The sequence below is a fragment of the Nymphalis io genome, chromosome 8 (genome assembly GCF_905147045.1).
Source record: "Nymphalis io chromosome 8, ilAglIoxx1.1, whole genome shotgun sequence".
Lineage (NCBI taxonomy): Eukaryota > Metazoa > Arthropoda > Insecta > Lepidoptera > Nymphalidae > Nymphalis > Nymphalis io.
This window is the reverse complement of record NC_065895.1, coordinates 4,790,208-4,809,421: the sequence shown is the minus strand read 5'-3', so window position 1 is coordinate 4,809,421 and position 19,214 is coordinate 4,790,208. Positions and strand designations below refer to the sequence as shown.

Sequence of the window (19,214 nt, the reverse complement as noted above, 5' to 3'; positions counted from 1 at the left end):
ATCTCCTAGCTGATTTAATATATATATATATATATATATATATATATATATATATATATATATGTAACTACACAGTACTTAACTGCTTTATTTAGTTATATTTACAGAAAACCAATTATTTTTAATTTAACCAGTATTTGATAGCAAAACAATGTCAATTTCTTAAAAATAAAAGTAAATATTACGTATGTTATGATTTTTTTTTAATTTTCTTTTTCGATCAATTTACTCTAAATTTAAACGTATTTCTTTTTAATTATAAATTTTTTTTTTAATCTTACGTATGCGAAAGTGGGTTTGTTTGCTTGTTATATACACTTTCACGACTTAAATGTTCAACCGATCATTATGACATCGTATACAATAATAATATTATTCCACGTAATTTGCCTTTTATCGTGCGTATTCAAGATATTTATTTTCTAATAAATTCGACTAATGTACTAACATAATTAGCAAAAGTAGGGCTGTGTGAACTTGGCACCCGACTTTTGAAAATCGATTTTTTTCTTTTTGAATCTTATAAATATTCGTATGTAGTTGATTGTAGTAAAATTTTTTTCGTTTGTAGTAGCTCTAAAAAAAATTAGAGGACATCGAAAAACCTCATCCTCCGGTTTTGTCGACACTCAAAATGAATATTGGATTCTTGAAGTGAATCGTTTGTAGTTGATTGTAGTGAAAAAAAAATCGTTTCTCAAAACAAATACGTACGGTAATGAGATATACCAAGTTACTATAAACGAAATGACCGTTACTACAAACAAAGAGAAGGTACTACAAACGGAATTAACGCTACTACAAACGAAATTAATGCTACTACAAACGAATAGAAGGTACTACAAACGAAATTAACGCTACTACAAACGAAAAGAGGTTACTACAAACGAAATGACCGCTATGACAAAACCGGGGGATGAGTTTTTTTCGATGTCCTCTAATTTTTATTTTAGAACTACTACAAACGAAAAAAATTTTACTACAATCAACTACATACGAATATCTATAAGAATCAAAAAGAAAAAATTCGATTGTCAAAAGTCGGGTGCCAAGTTCACACAGCCCAAAAGTAGCACTATATTTGTAATTTTTTTTTTAAATTGTAATGCTGTTTAACCTTTGCTGGCTTTCATAATTTATTTTCTCTGTTAGATTTTCGACTTGTTATATATTCGCATTATTGATAACTACTAACATACATTACAATATCCTTTATACATCGGTGTTCATTGCACACATCGAAAGTTAATATATTTTCACATTATAATGGTCTTACTATTTACATATTATTATAGTTTAGCTATTGGTTTAACTCATGAGCGAGTTAAACCACTAAGTAGCCTCTACTAGACTACACTGCCTGCTGTATGCTGCCTGGTTGTAGATTTGGACTATAATGATTATTACCTTCAGTATATTTGACTAAGTAGTTTCCTTTGAGAATGATATCCCTGTCGGTAATCGCTTACGATTATACCATTGAATATAATATGAATATTATTACCCAATGTTAATACCCCTGTTTTCTGGTTCGATACAAACACTTTTAGTAAACTACCTAATTGTAATACGGAAATACGATAACAAAACCAGAAATGTGCGGAAAGAGTTATATTTCAGGTGCCCCTGAAATGTAATTATTACATTTAAAGATTTTATGATTACAAGGATTAAAACATATTTTTTTAATGTAATGTAAACTAATTAAGAATATGGTAATTTAAATTAAGTAGCTATATATTCGAATTTCTGTTAATAATACAACGAAATGTTCCTGAAGTTGAATTTATTAATTTTCTTAATGACGACGCGTAATAACTTTAAATACATTTTTTAATTATTACTTTGCAACTTTGTTTGTATGTATGTAACTTGCAAGCCTCAAACCTTCAATTTGCGTCTTATTATCGTAGTAAGCCTGTATGTCCGTGTTTTTGCATGTAATGACTCACCTGATATTACTCACATTTTTTTTAAGAATATACCTAGTATACTATTGTAATTATTGTGATGTGTATTTGTCTCTGTATAGAAATCAGATCAAAATCTCAGCTAGTAAAGCTATTTTGCATTTAACTTATAATGGTTTGAAAAATCGATAGAAATTCCAATATTGTTTACTTTTATAAATAGTACCAACGACCGTACCGTGTACATACTTACCAAGTTATGTCACTATTTAACCTTTTCACATTTATTTAGTTGGCAAACAAACCAGGTAAGCAAAACCTTTAGGTATATTTAATCGTTTGTTCTGCACGTCTTAACTGACCGGGGATTGAAATTTTATAAAAAAAAATTCAAGTGGAGATATTTTTCTCATTAAAATAAATATGATAATAATAAATAATATCTTTAGTTACTGAGTAAAATTCCTTAAATATGTTAGTACCAGTAATTGGCAATAATAAATATACTAAATTCTCAGATTTACTAGGATTATTATAGGTATACGTACCTACTCAGTTACATTAAAATATATTGTTTAAAGTCTTGCGTAAAAGCCTATGTATATATAAAATAGTAGATTACGTACACAAAAGGTATTACAAGATGTTACGAGAACGAAGTACGGTGACAAAATTAATCGTCATCAATACAAAACATTCGCTGTCATTACAGCCCAACGCGCACATATCATTGCCTTTACTTATTCTAAAAGCAGGTGCCGTGGCGTGCACTCGTCTGTGTATCTTGGATAATTTTGCCGCCAATTGCACCGCATAGTCGAATATTCTCGCGTGCTGTGAATAAGAATAAGTGCTGCCAAACGAAGCATATAAATAACACGACCATCTCTGGATAGAACGTGCAAATGGTTGTAATTGTTATGTATCCAAATTCGGGGGCAATAGTTTCAAGTGTGGTTCGTTGAAGGTTTAGTTTATTTGTGTGCTAGTAATGCCAGGACACGCAAGCAGCCCATACTGGGCGGCTGTAGACTTCGACAGCGAAGGGGATGAAGACAGGAGTCCACAGCCTACAAATCGAGTATACCTTGATCCGTGGGATAACGAAGCATATGGAATGATACAAGGAGAATCTCCGGACTCCAGTCAAGAACAAAATATGAATTCCTTCGCTGGGGAACCAGTTAGTGCAAGTTTTTACTATGTCCCAACAAAAACTTACGATTCTGGAGAGGAACCGAAACCTAAAAGAGCCATCTTCCCCGAGGATGTAGTAACACCTGACTATACTATCTACAGCAGGAGATCATCCAGGGCTATGGTACCTGACTACCACGATATGCCTTTATACGGTTACAGGCGTAAGTTTTATAAAAAATAATTATTTCACTTTCTTTAACTTAATTTACATTCTGCTATCCACGTTCATTAGGAAATATGATCATCATAATTAGCTAACAATTAAAAACGAATTTAATACAAGATAAATTGAAATTCATTTCGTTATCAAAGTAATGTAATCATTATTGTTAAACAAGTCACTAATTAATATCTATATATTGTATGTTTGAATAAAAAAGTATGTTTTCTAAAGAAAGTTGTACTGATATTTATTTACATCCTCAATTTAAAATACAACATTCGCTTTTAATTTGTATTTGGAACTACTGTTTATTAAAAAAAAATATAATTGGTGCAATTAATTTGTTGGAGAAAATTTACAAAAAGTAAATCAGCTTCATTCATCTGAGTGTATATAACATTTACAGAGCAAAAAAACCAACGGTAATTCATATTACTGCATAGTTCATCATATGTTTTTTAATAGTATAAGCAAAAATAATATGAAACTACAAATTAAAATAATATTTCTATTTCAAATCTTTGACACAATAGATTATATGAATATGTTTACCTTTAGTAGTACTTATTTTGATAAATACAACTACAAACATAGTACGTAGACACAGTATACTATAACTTACAACAAAAAATTCGCGAGTCATTGCATCCTTCTTGGGGTAAACTATTAAATTATATGTCATAAAATTCTCATTATTTTTTTACGCCCAGAAATCAAATGATCCATTAAAAATATTAACAAGGCATAATCAGAATATACAAGACAAAATAGATGATTAAAAAAAAATCAAAATAGTACTTATATTGATTTTACGTAAGTATACTTATATAACTACTACCACTTACCATCAGGTGGAGTTGAGTCATTTGCCCTCCCGGCGATATAAAAAAAAAAAAAAAAATACGATACGTACCGAGTAGAATAATTTGTGCGTGCATCCTATATATAATTATGTATTAAGATATATGTAGGTACATATGTACGTTCTGTCTAGTGGACTACAATTACCTGTGACATAATTGAAGACATGTTGTTAACTTTCGTCCTTCATAACGAATGATATGGCACTACAGTAACAATTGATAATTTTTTTTTTATTTCTTCTCAATAGCAACTATTTATCTAATAATATTACGAAATGTAAAAATTAGGAGGAATTTATTTCAAAAAATATAGTTTTTTTTTCAATTCGAGCTAATTTTTCTATAGGTGGTTTGATAATTAATTCAATCAAGATAAAACCTAATTAAAAAAAAAAAATAACTTAACATTCTTAAGTAAATTAAACGAGCTGTATTCGGAACGCTTGCTTGGTTTTCGACATCAAGATACAAATGTTTTCATTATCGTCTGAGAAACTAATCGTTTAACGGATAAAAATAATTCTTTAATATTAATACTGAAAAAAACTCGTGATGCGTAGATTTAACATACGAAATATTATGTGCGTAACGATTAAAAAAAGAAATGGTTTTTTTAATGAAATTTATGATGAAGGTTCACGATAAAAAGAGCCACTTGAGTAAGTGGCCACATTCGCTTTCAGACTGACAACGCCAATATCCCCTTTAAAAAAAGTAACAGACAGACCATTTCTGACAATTCAGGAACTGTGAAACAACTCCTAACATTGAAAATATGATTTTTTTCTCCTTTTCTGGCGTGGCGGCGCTACGCTATTTGAGCGCAAAATATTCTGCCATTGTCACGTAAAAAAATATGATGTTATGTATTGCTAGGAATATGTCAAATCTTTTAAATTGTCTATGGTCTCATTCCAATATCCTTGATAAGATCTAAGAGAGGTTAAGACTATTTACAGTCCGCCACAGGCCTACGTGTGAGTACGGTCTATGTCAGTTAATACAGTTACAATTAACAAGTAAATAGTTAAATAAACAAAGGCTAAAGATGTATAATAAAAGTGATACGTATATTTGTGTCACTAATTGAACTGGCTAGTAATAATAGCTAGTAAGATAATAGTAAATGTCACATTTCAAAATTTACGTATTTGCTTACGTTCTAATTGTCTTTATTTTCTAGAGGAACGCAGAAGATCAATGTACATCGAAGAACCAGTATATGCACCACATCCCATGGTGTATGAAAGTCTTTACGTGCCTGTGCCAATGCAGCCGTACATGCAACCCAGACCACGCATGTCTCTTCAGCACCAACCCGACCATTTAATAGCAAATAACGGCTACGGGAAGCAAAGACGGCATTCACGGTAATATAAAATTTATCACGCTGTTCAAAAATAAAGTAGTACTAGAAAATACTTTTTATCTAACATTTTCTCTTTAACACGCCTTTTTTCATCTTCACGCTATATATAAGTTGCAACAGGGATAAATATAATTACGAATTAATGTAGTTAACATGAGATATGTCACCATATTATTTCTTGTCTTATATGTCTTGTTTAACAAATTTTATAATAATAAACGATACAAATAATTGCATGTTGTACGGATTGCCCGATTTACACGAAACAAATGTTACAATTTGTGCTATTGATAGAGAAATCCGTTTAAAAGAATGAGTTTAAAAAGAGTGGAAGATTTTTTTACTTTCATAAAAATATATTGCTTTAGAAATAATTTTAATACACAAGCTGATTTAATCACTTCCTTGAAATGAATTCGTGTAACAATTATAATTATAAAATAAATTGATCACACTCGCGATGGTTTTGTTTTGTCATAAAAGTAACAAAAAAAGTTATAATTATACATAGGGATATAACAACATTGGTCCCAAGGTTGGCAGTAATGCTAATATCTAGGCGAAAAATTAAGGTGTATTTCTAAGTGGGTCATTAACACATTCCTTCTCTAAATAGCAGATTATATTGTTCGTTTACATTCGTGCTTATTGGCTAAAAAGACAACACCAGAGAGGACAAATTATCATAAAACTATCTATACCAATTATTTCGATTACAATTAAATATTGTATTTAGTACAGATCTGTAGATACCTGCGTTACGCATAACGATTCTTATGATTAATCCTTACGCGATCTCTCTAAAACACGCGAGCATTTTCACGCAAACGATATATGTAATTATTTTAAAACTTAATGCCAAGTACTACACGGTATGTTTCCATAATTAATCGTGATTGAAATATTCATTGAAAATTCCGAAAACATAAATTAACGAAGAAAATCGATAATCTAATAATAATAAAAACATATAAATAAAACCGTAAGTAACGTTAGAAGACTCCTATTATTTCAAGTACAGATGATTTACATTAAAAAAGGTTTCTGATTCATAACTTTTTATTAACTCTTACTCGCGTTTGATTATTGAACGTAAGTTCCCATTCCCATCACAACCGCGTGTCGTTGAGTTTAACGGAAAGTGTACATAGGAATAAAAACATCGTCAGGAGCTCGCAACTACTCATGTTTCATTGTATTACAACGATCCTCTATCCATCGTGTGAACATGGGCCAGTTTTTGCTTACTACAAATGAAAGTTGCATTTGTGAGAATATAGCTCGTTTCTTGCTTACACAGAGAAACTTGTTCCTAGCATTGACCTCTAGATTATTGCATAATTTGTGAGAACATGATCGGTCAAGAAAATGGTTAAGAATTTTTTTTTATTTTTTAGTTTTTTTTTTAATAACAAGGCACGTAATTATTATTCCTATTGACGAAAATGAAAGTTAATCTTATAAAATGAACTATCGATTTAAAAAGGCAATTAAATAATAGGTTAATTATTTTTCGCATAATGTCTTTACATCATAATGTACAGTATGACAATAAAATAAAAAATATTGTAAATAATGTCTATAATAATAATATCTGTCGATAAAAAGTTAATGGTTATTAGCGTAACTAAATGCGAAGTATATTATGTCGTAGGTGAAGAAACACCTCCAAGTTACAGCTGCATTTTAAACTGTTCTATAATAATGATCGCGGTTATAAAGTTAACTAGAATTTATTAATTATCAAACTTTGTAAAGTATGTATTTTTTTTTTTTCGAAAATTCGTTACTCTTTCCGGAATATAATTAGTTTGCCTAGTGACCGTACTACTACTGTTTGTACGTGTTCTGTTCCTTCTGTTGATAATACAATGTACTAGAAAATTCACATAATTTTTTTTTTTTAAATAGAATACGTTTTGTTCACTCATCACCGAACGTGGCCTTGTCGGCCCTTGAAGTCTAAAGGAATGAGGAAATTTACAAAATTGTAAAGTTAATCTTATGTATTTAGTCTAGTCGTAAGAAAATACATGTCATGAACTGTCATAATGTTCGCGAATTAATGCGAAGTCGCAACACAACACTCGTTTATTATCTAATACATGATCATGTATTGACACGGATGAGAGCTAAAGCAATTGTAAAAGTAATGCATATATATCTGTAATTAACCAACATTAAAACGTGTGTAGCCAAAATGTTAATATGTCTGTTTATAAGTCGGACATGTTATTTGAATTGCATAATCTTAACTAGTTTGAACAATTCCATTTTAAAGTAACCTGTTAAACAAATTAAGCAGATTTATTATAGGAATTTACATATCTGTTATATAGGTAATTTACATTGCTAATTTCGCTACCAGTTTAAATTTACTTTTTGTGCTTATCTGTGGCACAGTTTCGAATGAAAATTTATAAAATAAAAATTAATTTGTTTAAAATGATTAATTTTTTTTTAATTTACCTCCCCAAAAGTATCAATGTTATCGTACAATAATAAAGGCTGTCGCTTTTTTAAACCAACAGCTTTTAAAGTTACAAAAATCTAATGATGCATCATTATAAGATATAAAATAGATCATTTAGTTTTTATCACTTTATCACCGTTGCTTATTTGCCCTACATCGTCTAGGTAAATCAAACGTCTGTAAATATAAAGACGATATATTTATCGCATATATGCTTATAATAATAAAATGTCCATCGTTACAATTTTATCATTAATATCTTAATCGAAAGTACATTAAACATTTATTATATATTAAGTACATTAAACATTTATTAGAATACATAAATAATATTCTTTAGATAATTTGATCTAAGCCGTGACATAATGAGATGACCATAACAAATTAGATTTAAGGGACTGACAGTTTGCGCGCATTCAGCAAGTTTTACATTTGAAAACCTTTGGAACTTGGCGCCTCTTTTAATTCTTAAATTTATACATTTTTGTTTTGTTTTTTGTGATAGGATGACTGAAGCGTACGAGCAATATGCGTACGAATCTCTGCCTCCCGAATATGAAGACTGGGCCCGGCCGATGCCGAAGACGGTTCCTGACAATTTCCACCTCTCCAGATACGGTCATCTTGAAATTGACTATTCGTGCAGTTGGAATTCTCTTGATCGAATCATTCGGAATCAGTAATTATGAAATAGAAAGGACGGTGAAAGAAACGAATGGTCTCTTTTGATGTTCATACGAAGTCTAAGACTTTTAATAAATTTATTTTATTATTATTTTTACTAAATATAAGATAAAGCGAAAGTCTAAAGATCGTCACACACGATGAAGATACACGATTAAAATATATCTCGCAATATTCAGTGGAATATCACATAGGACGACGATAATAAATACATTTTCATCTTACAGTATTGTAAAATACTGAGGTATATGGAAATTTTCTCTTAAGATACGATATATATATCGACCATGCGTTTACATTAAAGATGAATACGCGAAGTTTTTCAAAAGAATGAAAGCCTAAAAGGGGTTCGTATATTGTCGTATCTTATCCTTGTGTGGTACCATAAGGTATTATAATATTTAATCTCAAGATATCGAAAATAAAATATTATAGGTACCTACAATTAGCTAATATAATTACACTATGCATAACTTGATCGTGTGTGTCGCGCTTTATTTTGGAAGCGTTTGTTTGATATTCTATTTTTATAAAGAGGTTTTCTTTTAAAAATATTGAGGCTTATGATAGTTTTTGACTTCTCATCCGCTATTTATATACGATTCTAACGATTAAGTAATTTTTCATGATCGTCATGAAATTTTGTATACGTTGTCGGGGATAAGGCTACGTGACGTCTGCACGCTCCCCCTTAACGCGTCGGCGAAACTACGGACGGAAGTCCTAGTAAATAAACGAAAGATATTTTTTTTGGTAAAACGTTTATTCGCGTTTTAATTATATATATTTTATAACTAGTAACTATACTATTACGTAATACTTTATTAATGGTACTCATTGTTTATTAAATTTTTATAAGACAATAATCAATGTCGTGAATTATTGAAACTTAATTTGTAATTAAGTGTTTATACAAAATGGTATGGATTAATGAACGCACTCGCCAAAGAAAATAAATAAACTATAATTGTTGATTCAAAATGTCGTTTTCTTTTTATAACTAATTTCGATCAAAATATACCTATTTCAACAATGTATTCCGAAGCAAGAACATTTGAACTGTAATTTTACAAATTTAATTTAAACCATCCAATCAGATCCATTTCAGAATTTCTACTTCATGAACCTGCAAGAAACTCACTTACTCTTTTCTTACAAATACCTATGTTAGGTATATTAATTAAATAATTGTCTATAAAAAAGTTAAAAACAAGGCTATTCTGATGGAGTCTGTTATTAAACTATTAACTAAAGATACATACGAGTTCATGCATATAAATGTCGATATAACTGAGAGAGTAAATACAACATATTGATGCTAATAATTTGTAACACGTAAACGTGTCGTGTTGTTTATATTACACGGATCACACGAATATTAATGTTATAAGCTAATTAACATCATCATTCAAAGACGTCATATTATGTTTGATATTACACACAAATTTAAACGTATTTTTTTTATTTACCTTATTGTTCTTTGCTATTGGATAACAATAAGAGATAGGTACCTAGTGTGTGGTGTATTTTAGTTTTTCCATGTTATGTTTTCATTCCATCTTTATATATTTATAGTTTTTATATTTAGTTTTCATTGAATTTAACAGTGTATGCAGTTAAATAATTCCAGTAATGTTTTTAGAAAGCTAGAAACGAAGTTTTAATCAATTAATTATACCATGATTGTCACTCATCAGGTGGTTTCATGTTTATAGAGCCAAAGACCGGTAAATAATCATTTATATATAGTGTGGTTGACTTTCCAAGCAGATTACGGCGAAAGTTGATAATAATATTATTATCATGGATATTATACTTTTCCCTCATTAGATCATCTTCCTAGTATTTAATAACATTTCTGAGATCTGCTTGTCATATATATTATATTATTCTAAGTAATATATAATCTAACCGATATAGGTACTAGCATACTATATAAAATTCTAGCATTCTCTCAGACCGTGTCACCGAATGGGCCTGTAGCAATTTCTATCAAAATTAGTACAGCAGTGCTATTTATAAGTCACGTGTTCCCCTCCTCTGACAACCCGGGTTCCTTCAAACGAGGCGTGAGGTATCTTGCGGGCCAGCAAGGCGGGGGCTGCTAGTGCAGAGCATTCTTCCCGACTGTACTGGCCGTCGTCGCGCTTGGACTCTACTACCATATACCATCAGGTGGAGTAGAGTCATTTGCCCCCGGAAATATAAAAAAATAGTAACTTATTCGTGCACATAAAAGTTAAAAGCAAATCAAAATGGAAGGTAAAAGAACGGTAGAGATATACATTCATACAAAATTTTAATGAGTTACAGATAATGTGTATCGTACTATAGGGCTATTCTGAAAGAACAAACTCAACGCAGGAAACAGATGTAAAATGTCACATAGTAATATGCGATAATGACCATAATAATTATAGCATTTCATGAATACACGCATCAAAATCGTATATCACCACAAGTCGGTTGTGAACATTTCACGGGTGACTAACGAATTGAGTTCTTACATAATCGCACTTCTTTAGTAAATAGAATTCGACGCATTCCATAGCAAACGATATTTACCAAGACAGTCGATACCTACCTACACAGCAAATAACAAGCGTTTCGCGAAGTCTACCTACATTACGTTCGAACATCGTGATGTAACTAATAAATAATCATGAACATAATTACAAATATACATGTTTTCATAACAATGAATTTGTACATATAAATTGTTTATCTCGAATTTCGGAATTGGAACGAGAAACAGACGTACAAAATACTTATAATTAAATCGATCACACCGTAAATAATAGTTATTATTTTATTATTATTACTTCAGTTATTTTAAACTTTAATGATGAAATAGTGATGAGTTTTTTGCGTAACAATGAGATTACTATTCATATATCGTTTGCCGCCTAATGACGAATGAACTCGTTTATATGCAAAGCGTATGCCTACTCGCTTTTGAAATTATGTAGACGGTATAGTTTCTATTTCGATATTGATATAGTTTACGCATTATAATCGTAGGTTATCGGTAAATATAAATGCAAATCAAATTTATGCAATTAGTTTTTTTTTTTTTAATATTTATAGATGTTTTAAAATTACCCATTTTTAGGTTATTATTTATTATTGCAGGCGATTATTACAGTCCATCGCACTTTATAATCAATTATGCATTTTTTGTAGATTGTTTTGAGCTAGTTTCTAATCTATGATTTAGAATTTTGCTTTTTAAACACGAAAAACTATTTAGATAAAGAACTATTTAGAATCCACTCCTAACAATACAGACATATAAAATATATCTTCTAATAATTCATTAAATATAAAAGTCAATTTTCTACTTAGAAAAGCAAATTACAGGTACAATAATATTTATAATATTATACTTCATGTATTGGTAAAATATTGATGCTTAAAACAATTTAATGCGCAAGTACGTTATAAGTAATATACGTTATAAGTTTATTCATACACCACCTCAAAATGTTATGAAGACATAAAGATGCAAAAGTCGGAGAAGTGAAAGCGGAGGAAATGAAAACATTGCCAAGATATCTCAGAACGTGCAGTTTATTTTAAAAGGTAACATTAATCGCTCAATTAGACAAAGTCATACATAGAGTTACGTATGAGACGAAGGCATGTTAAGATGTTACTGATTTAGAAAGTCTTTTTCACTATACAATTTCCTCTTTTTCGTTATGTTGAAATGGCCTTTCTTGTCATTTTTAGGCAAATTCGGAGTCTTAGTATCAGTATACATGACTTGTAATGCTGGTGCCTTCGAAGATTTCGTAAACATTGTGTGACGGCTTTGACTTGGCTTAGGACTTTCTGTTGTAGAGTTATAGTCGGCAGATAACGAATTAAAAGAATTAGCATTTACAGAGTAAGGAAGTTCAACTTTATTTTCGTAATGGCTTTGATTAGGATAACTGCTTTGAGCCAAATATTCTTTAAATTGACTCTGTTTTAATTTTTCTTCTAATTCTTCAAGTTTCTACAATAAAATAATATTGGGTTTCAAAAGCGGTAATCTTGTTAATAATTATTATACATGCACTTGAGTAATTTAAAACTAAAGGCTTATGAGGTTCACTTCAGTCGTAGTAACTATATTTAATTTTTAGTCTACGAGCATATTAACGGAGTATCCGGTCAATGACCTGACCGCTTGCATTGCAGTATAAAAATAGCGCGTATACAGTTCTAGTAAAATTTGTTTTCTTATTTTTTTTTTGCATTTTCAATAATTGAATTGCAAACTATTTTATTTAGTAATTCAAATAAAAACTAACTTATTTTAGAATTTTGTACACAAATTTAATAAACCGAGGCCAAGTGTGAACGAGTTAATTTCATTTCCTCAAAACTGAATTATTTATTTGTTCTTTAATTTTAATTTGCATTGAGGAAAACGTAATAGGGTCTGAGATACCGCCGCTAAAGCACATGGTCAATATGGTCAAATATGCTTGCAGGATCAACGTTATAAAGACGTTCTTTACCCTAGGCATGAACCGTATTCTTTTGCATGTTTTTATTTTTATTTTTTAGAAAAATAGTTTGGGTTGGAAGTGTGTGCACTCCATGCCTCGGCAAGCACGTAAAACCGTAGTAGTCGTGTCGGATTATGAGAGTGAACCTTTGTTTGTACACACACTTGTGTACTATAATATGTCCTGCACAGTTAGCTAATCTCTTTTGAGATTGGACGCTGTGCCCGAAATCGGTCAGGAGAAATTTCTCATCATCATGTACTTGCTTTAAAATAACTTTATTGCAGACGTGATAAGGATATTTCGACTTACCCTACGATAAGCATCAATGTTGGCGTCTGAGCGAGCACTTTGCAGCGACAGCTGTTCTTGAAGCTGGGCGACTTCAGCTAAACTTCGTTGTACTTTCTCTTCATAATCCAATACTACTAAGTTCATCTTTGAATGCGTCAAAATAAGTATAGATTATTTGAAACGGCGTAATACATACAAAAAGGTATATATATATTCATAGTGAAGGTATTTGTGAACAGTTGCGGGTTAGCTGGCTCAGGGCAGCAAATTAAGTGTTTTTTTATTACCTTTGTAACTAATGAGATGGCAAAACATCAATATATTTAGAAAATATGTAAATCTGGTACTGTTTTGTTTTGTATATGCCTTAAGAATGTTTGTAATAAGTGTGAAATTATATACTTGGACAATAAAACTCTGAAGACAAGAATGGCATTTTATGGTAAAATTTCAAATAACTTGTACTTTTTGTCATTCGGTTTGTATTCAAAATCAAAGCAGTTAAAGAAAAATCATAGACTTACAACTTTGTAATCATGAAACGCTAATACAATTGACTTTAGAACGCTACCCTCTCGAGAAAGTTCCGCATTCGGACTTACGTTTTACTTAGGTACTTATCTCGTCTTCCATTAAATACATAAGTACAAATTACATAGGTATTAAAAAAAAATTGCTGAGACTTTTTTAACCGATGCTTTTTTGCTTCAGGGGCGGTTGCAAAGCGTTTTACATGTTTCATATTAAACCCGATAGACATATTGTATATACAGATACATCTGTATTCTAGAAAATGTGTATCTGGCATACCTTGTCTCTATGGACTTCTTCCACTTCTTTCAATTTCTCACGTAGCTCTTCAATAATGCAGGTATATTGAGCTATTTGCGTATCGGAATTGTATTGAGCCTGCTGAACTAATAATTAAGGCTTTCCTTTAATTGTATTAAAACAATAGTACTGAAATTATGCTGTTATATGTTATACTTATTTAACTTTTTTTCCTGGCATACGTTGTTATGTAAGGATCACAGTAAGGATTTACAATTAAAAACAATGTTTTGTTTACAAGGCTATTCGTTTTTTTAATAAATATATATAATTTTTTTTAATTAAAATGCAGTTTTTTACAAATCAATTACAAAATATAAAAATTTTATACTTTGAGTTGTACCTAACCTCAAAAAAACTTCTTAAGCACCTATAAATATAATTTAAACAAATGGTGTAAGTGTAAGAAGGTTTTTAGCAATATTGTATGTATTTATAAAAAGAATATTCAAACAAGCTTGCACGAGCTACTTGAATTAAGTATATTTTGATTTGATTAATAGAAATATTCTATACATTACGTTTTTTGTCGTTAATCGATATTAATTCTTCGATGTGCCTTTCATGACTTTTCCTTAAGTCTATAATAATATCGTCATGCTTTTGTTGTAGGTTGTCTTTATCCTTAAAAGAGTAATACAGGTGAATAAGTCAAAATAAGGTACAGAAAATGTTAAATATCACTTAAATGCGGGTGGTTTGTATTTCATAAGATAACCTTTTGCATTGATGCTAAGGTCATATCCTTGGAAACAATCTCGTCTTTTAATTTTTTTACATCACGTTTGAGATAAACCAACTGTGTTACGGTTTCCTGTAGATTACCCATCATTTCGCGGGAAGCTTGCAAGTGATACCGGTGTGATTTCTCGAGTTCGCGCGATTCCTTCAGTTCTAACTCTAATTTCACATTTACTTCTCGAAGACTCTTGCATTCTTCCGCGACATTAAAAAAATCCTGTTTTCAATAAGATTAAAACGACAAAATTAAATAATAGATAATTATGATGTAATTTAAATTTTGTATGCTTAGAAGATCCAATAAGTTTATTTAATTTTTTTCTTACGATTTTACACTTTGATAAGCCTGTTAACATATTTTGCAAACGGTCGCTTACAATATTTACATCAGCCATTTAATTCGTTGTAGATTTATGGTATTATTATAAAAAAAACAATAATTAGGTATTAAAAAGCGCAACAAACTTCAATACAGCTTAAGATATCTGTAGCTATTAATGTTATGCATATATTTTTTCCAAAATGTAATCAATAATGTAACGTTATGTATTCACGACCAAATTAAAAATAATAAATTATTTTTATGGATTTTAAGCAATGAACCAAAAATATACATCCAGATTTTGTCCCTTAACATGTAACAATAATTATTTTGTATAATAAAATTTTCCTAGGGCTAGTCTCGCAAATTGCAGGAAACGCGTGTTATATCTATATATATGTTATTTCTGTATAAAAAATATACAAAGCTTCAATACACTAGAGAATGCTATTAAACTATGGCATTTAAAGGTATATTAAATATAAAAAAGGGTTTGTTAATACAGATAATAACAACTCTAATCAATATTAAGGTCGATAAAAAGCATGTAAGGGTAATTTTTGTCTAATTAATCAAGACTTTTTGATAAAATTGAAAAGTTAACTTTGATAATTGAATTATCCAACCTTTAAATTCCGTGCCATTAAAAAAGGAATTATTGAATTTATATACTTAAAACTTATTGCACATTTTATAGTACATAGTTTAAAAACCACATATGCAGGGTGCCAAAACAAGTTGAAATAACAAGTTAGACATTGGTTCACTATATAAATTAGGCAATCCTGGCCTAAGTTATAAAAGATGCTGTGAAATTGTGAATCGATTTATGCACACGCAGATAAAATGAATTTAATTAAAAAAAAATCAAAGTATGTAAGATTATTATTATTAGATTAGATTATGTAAATCATCTAGAGTCTAATAGTCTAAATAACAAATAAATAACAAACATGAGATAGTATTGTTTCCTGATGACACTTCCTTGATTTTTAAAATAAAAAGACGTTTATTAATATATGACGAGGTGAACAATGCTCTCTCTGAAATAGTACATTGGTTTAGTGCTAATAATTTACTGTTAAATGGTAAAAAGACAAAATGTATTAAATTCACTACTCCCAACGTGAAATTTGTAAAAACGAATGTACTTTTAAATGGGAAAGCTTTAGATTCCGTAGAAGCAACAGAATTTCTTGGTATCACCATAGATTCTAAGCTTCAATGGGGCCCTCATATTAATAAATTGGCAAATAGACTCAGCTTTCGCAGTAAAAAAAATTAGAATGTTGACTGATGTTGATACGGCTCGCCTAGTGTATTTCCACAGTATAATGTCTTATGGCATTCTACTCTGGGGTAATGCAGCCGATATTAATACGATTTTTGTACTGCAGAAGAGGGCTATATTGCTATTCTTGCAATTTATAACCTGGGCCCTAAAGATTCACTTAGATGTAAATTTAAAGAAATTAAAATAATGACTGTTGCTTCTCAATATATATTTGAAAATGTTATGTATGTACGAAAAAACAAAAGATTTTCCTAGAAATTGTGACATATATACTGTTAACACCAGGAACAAGTATAAACTTACAACCATTATTACCAGATTCTTTATGGGACAATGTATACGCTTTTACAACAGGATCTCAGAAAACGTTCAAAAATAGTCAATTGTGAAATTTTAAAGGATCGTTAAGAAATGCTTGTGTGCTAAAGGATAACACATCCGATGACTTTCTAAATGATTGCACACCCTGGGAATGAAACGATCGCCTCCAAGTTATCTCAAATTAAGAAAAATGGTATATATAATTATTATATTTATTTATTTTATATTATTATATATTTGGCTAGTATTGTATATGTATTGCACTTCTTGTAAAGAAATGAGATATAAAAAAAAAAACTCACTGAGTTTCTTTCCTTTCCGGTTCTTCTCAGGTCTGAGGTGTTTATTTCTGAACCGGTGGTAGATTATGACAATCAATAAGCAAGTGTAATGCTTCTATATTGAATAAAGATTTTTTGACTTTGACTATAGTCTATTAGATACATTTTCAAAAGATTGAATAAACTATATAAAAAAAAAGGTTTTCCACAGTTTTTAAAATAGAAATAAAAATAAATGCTAATAAAGTTTATATATTCAGTATTTTACAAAATTATTCAACTTGTAATAATACATTAGACTGTTGTAATGTTGCTTTTAATTTGAATGGTTTATTTAAACTTTCAACGTTGAATGTTTCTTTTGCAAATTGCTCATTTTCTGGATTATCATGTAAGGTGAAACTTATATCTTTTATGTCTTTGTCGGTCTCAATTTTACAAACATTTTGTGCTAAGGGTGGTGTTCCTTCTTTGAACAATTTAACTGTTTGGTCTAAATATTTGAGATATATATCTTTACCCAAGAATTCAATTTCTGTACTTGTGTTTGATAGAGACAATTCGGGTAAATCTAAAATCATTCCCGCTTGTTTAGCACATCCAACGGCTATAACTTCATCTGGGTTAATTCCAGAATACACTTCCGCTTCTGGCAATAAGCTTGCAACTGCTGATTGCAATTTTGGTATTTTCATACTGCCGCCGCACATCACAATCTTACTTATTTTGCCATCAAAGCTATCAATTACTTTCTTGGCTGGTTCAATATATGAAGAAATTTTTGAGGAAATAATATTTTCAAATCTAGCACGAGTAACATTCTGACTCCAATCAACACCGTCTAATAATGATTCAATAAAAACATGGGCAGAACTCAGGGTTGAGAGTATGTGTTTGCAATTGTCTGCATGATTTAATAATTTAGACATAGCTCTGCGGCTTTCAAGTGGATCCAGCTTCCATTTTTGTCTGAATTCTTGAGCTACATAATCAGCCAAGTCTTTGGTAAGACATTGTCCTCCTAGATCTGTTCTGAAAATATTTTTCTCCACTGACATAAAACCACTTGATACTTTTATGACTGATGCATCGCATGTTGAGCCTCCAAGTCTATATACAAGAACATTTACATCATCTGCAGAATCCTCAATATTGTAAGCCAATAGTGCTGCAGCTGGTTCACTTATAACTTGCAAGACATCAAATCCAGCAAGTTCTGCACATTTAACTAATCTCTCTCTACTTACATTAGACCAATGTAATGGTGCAGCTAATACTAGTTTTAAGTCTCCTTCATTTTGAACAGAGTGACTAGCAATAGTATAAAGTTTAGCATATATTTTTGTGGCTATGTGATCTGGATTAGAATACTGTTTTGTTTCACTTGTTTCAAATTCGTACACCAATTTATCATCATTCTGAATACGACATGAAGACGCATTCTCTACAAAAGACACATCATCTTCGTTAAAATCACAGTTCATAAGACGTTTATTGTTCTTTATTATTGCTTTTGAAGAGGCTTGACCTGATTTTGCTGGAAGACCTATTTCCCATTCCACTCCATTCAAAGCGACAACAGCGGGCGTTACCCTGTCTCCTGCATCGTTCGCTAAAACCGCTGCGGTACCATTAGTAAATGCGGCTAAACATCCTGAACTATTACCCAAATGTATACCATATGCAGTTGCCATTTTTGAATTGGTTATAATAAAAAACCACGCTCCGACTTGAATGTATAACTGTATGAAGATATATTAATAAGTTAGCACAATTATATTAGAACTTAAAAACATAAGTTTATTAACCTCAAATTAAAAGATTAGACAGTAAACATGGGCAACTGGGATGGGATGTGTCAAATTGTCAATGTGAATTGTGACTCTGAGTCACATCTGTAGGTGTAGACTAAGCCATTTTAATATTCTAAAAAAGGTAAAATCGGATATGTTTCTGTTTATGATGATAA

The 19,214-nt window shown here is 30.5% G+C and overlaps 3 protein-coding genes across 3 annotated transcripts; 1 reads left to right on the top strand and 2 right to left on the bottom strand.

Moving 5' to 3' along the window:
* The first annotated feature begins 2,640 nt into the window (after window positions 1-2,640).
* LOC126770316 (uncharacterized) lies at window positions 2,641-9,634 on the top strand. Its single transcript, XM_050489682.1, has 3 exons — window positions 2,641-3,271; window positions 5,320-5,506; window positions 8,484-9,634. The coding sequence occupies exons 1-3, from the start codon at window positions 2,902-2,904 to the stop codon at window positions 8,659-8,661; spliced, it is 735 nt and encodes a 244-aa protein (XP_050345639.1). The 5' UTR covers window positions 2,641-2,901; the 3' UTR covers window positions 8,662-9,634.
* A 2,629-nt stretch (window positions 9,635-12,263) lies between these two features.
* Window positions 12,264-15,422, bottom strand: LOC126770391 (centrosomal protein of 290 kDa-like). The gene is made up of 6 exons (XM_050489789.1): window positions 15,354-15,422; window positions 15,005-15,244; window positions 14,808-14,910; window positions 14,266-14,372; window positions 13,474-13,599; window positions 12,264-12,662 (listed from the first exon to the last, which is right to left on the bottom strand). The coding sequence occupies exons 1-6, from the start codon at window positions 15,420-15,422 to the stop codon at window positions 12,315-12,317; spliced, it is 993 nt and encodes a 330-aa protein (XP_050345746.1). The 3' UTR covers window positions 12,264-12,314.
* A 2,057-nt stretch (window positions 15,423-17,479) lies between these two features.
* On the bottom strand, window positions 17,480-19,126 carry LOC126770302 (heat shock 70 kDa protein 14). Its single transcript, XM_050489656.1, has one exon. It carries the CDS (start codon window positions 18,937-18,939, stop codon window positions 17,518-17,520), a length of 1,422 nt encoding a protein of 473 aa, XP_050345613.1. The 5' UTR covers window positions 18,940-19,126; the 3' UTR covers window positions 17,480-17,517.
* Between the last annotated feature and the right edge of the window lie 88 nt (window positions 19,127-19,214).

Coding starts and splice junctions, on each gene's coding strand:
- LOC126770391 (XM_050489789.1), bottom strand. CDS start 15,422: ATGGCTGATGTAAATATTGTAAGCGACCGTTTGCAAAATATGTTAACA. Junction 14,373..14,807: donor ATCGATTAACGACAAAAAAC/GTAATGTATAGA, acceptor CTTAATTATTAG/TTCAGCAGGCTCAATACAAT. Junction 12,663..13,473: donor ACATTGATGCTTATCGTAGG/GTAAGTCGAAAT, acceptor ATTTTATTGTAG/AAACTTGAAGAATTAGAAGA.
- LOC126770316 (XM_050489682.1), top strand. CDS start 2,902: ATGCCAGGACACGCAAGCAGCCCATACTGGGCGGCTGTAGACTTCGAC. Junction 3,272..5,319: donor GCCTTTATACGGTTACAGGC/GTAAGTTTTATA, acceptor TTTATTTTCTAG/AGGAACGCAGAAGATCAATG. Junction 5,507..8,483: donor AAGCAAAGACGGCATTCACG/GTAATATAAAAT, acceptor TTTTTGTGATAG/GATGACTGAAGCGTACGAGC.
- LOC126770302 (XM_050489656.1), bottom strand. CDS start 18,939: ATGGCAACTGCATATGGTATACATTTGGGTAATAGTTCAGGATGTTTA.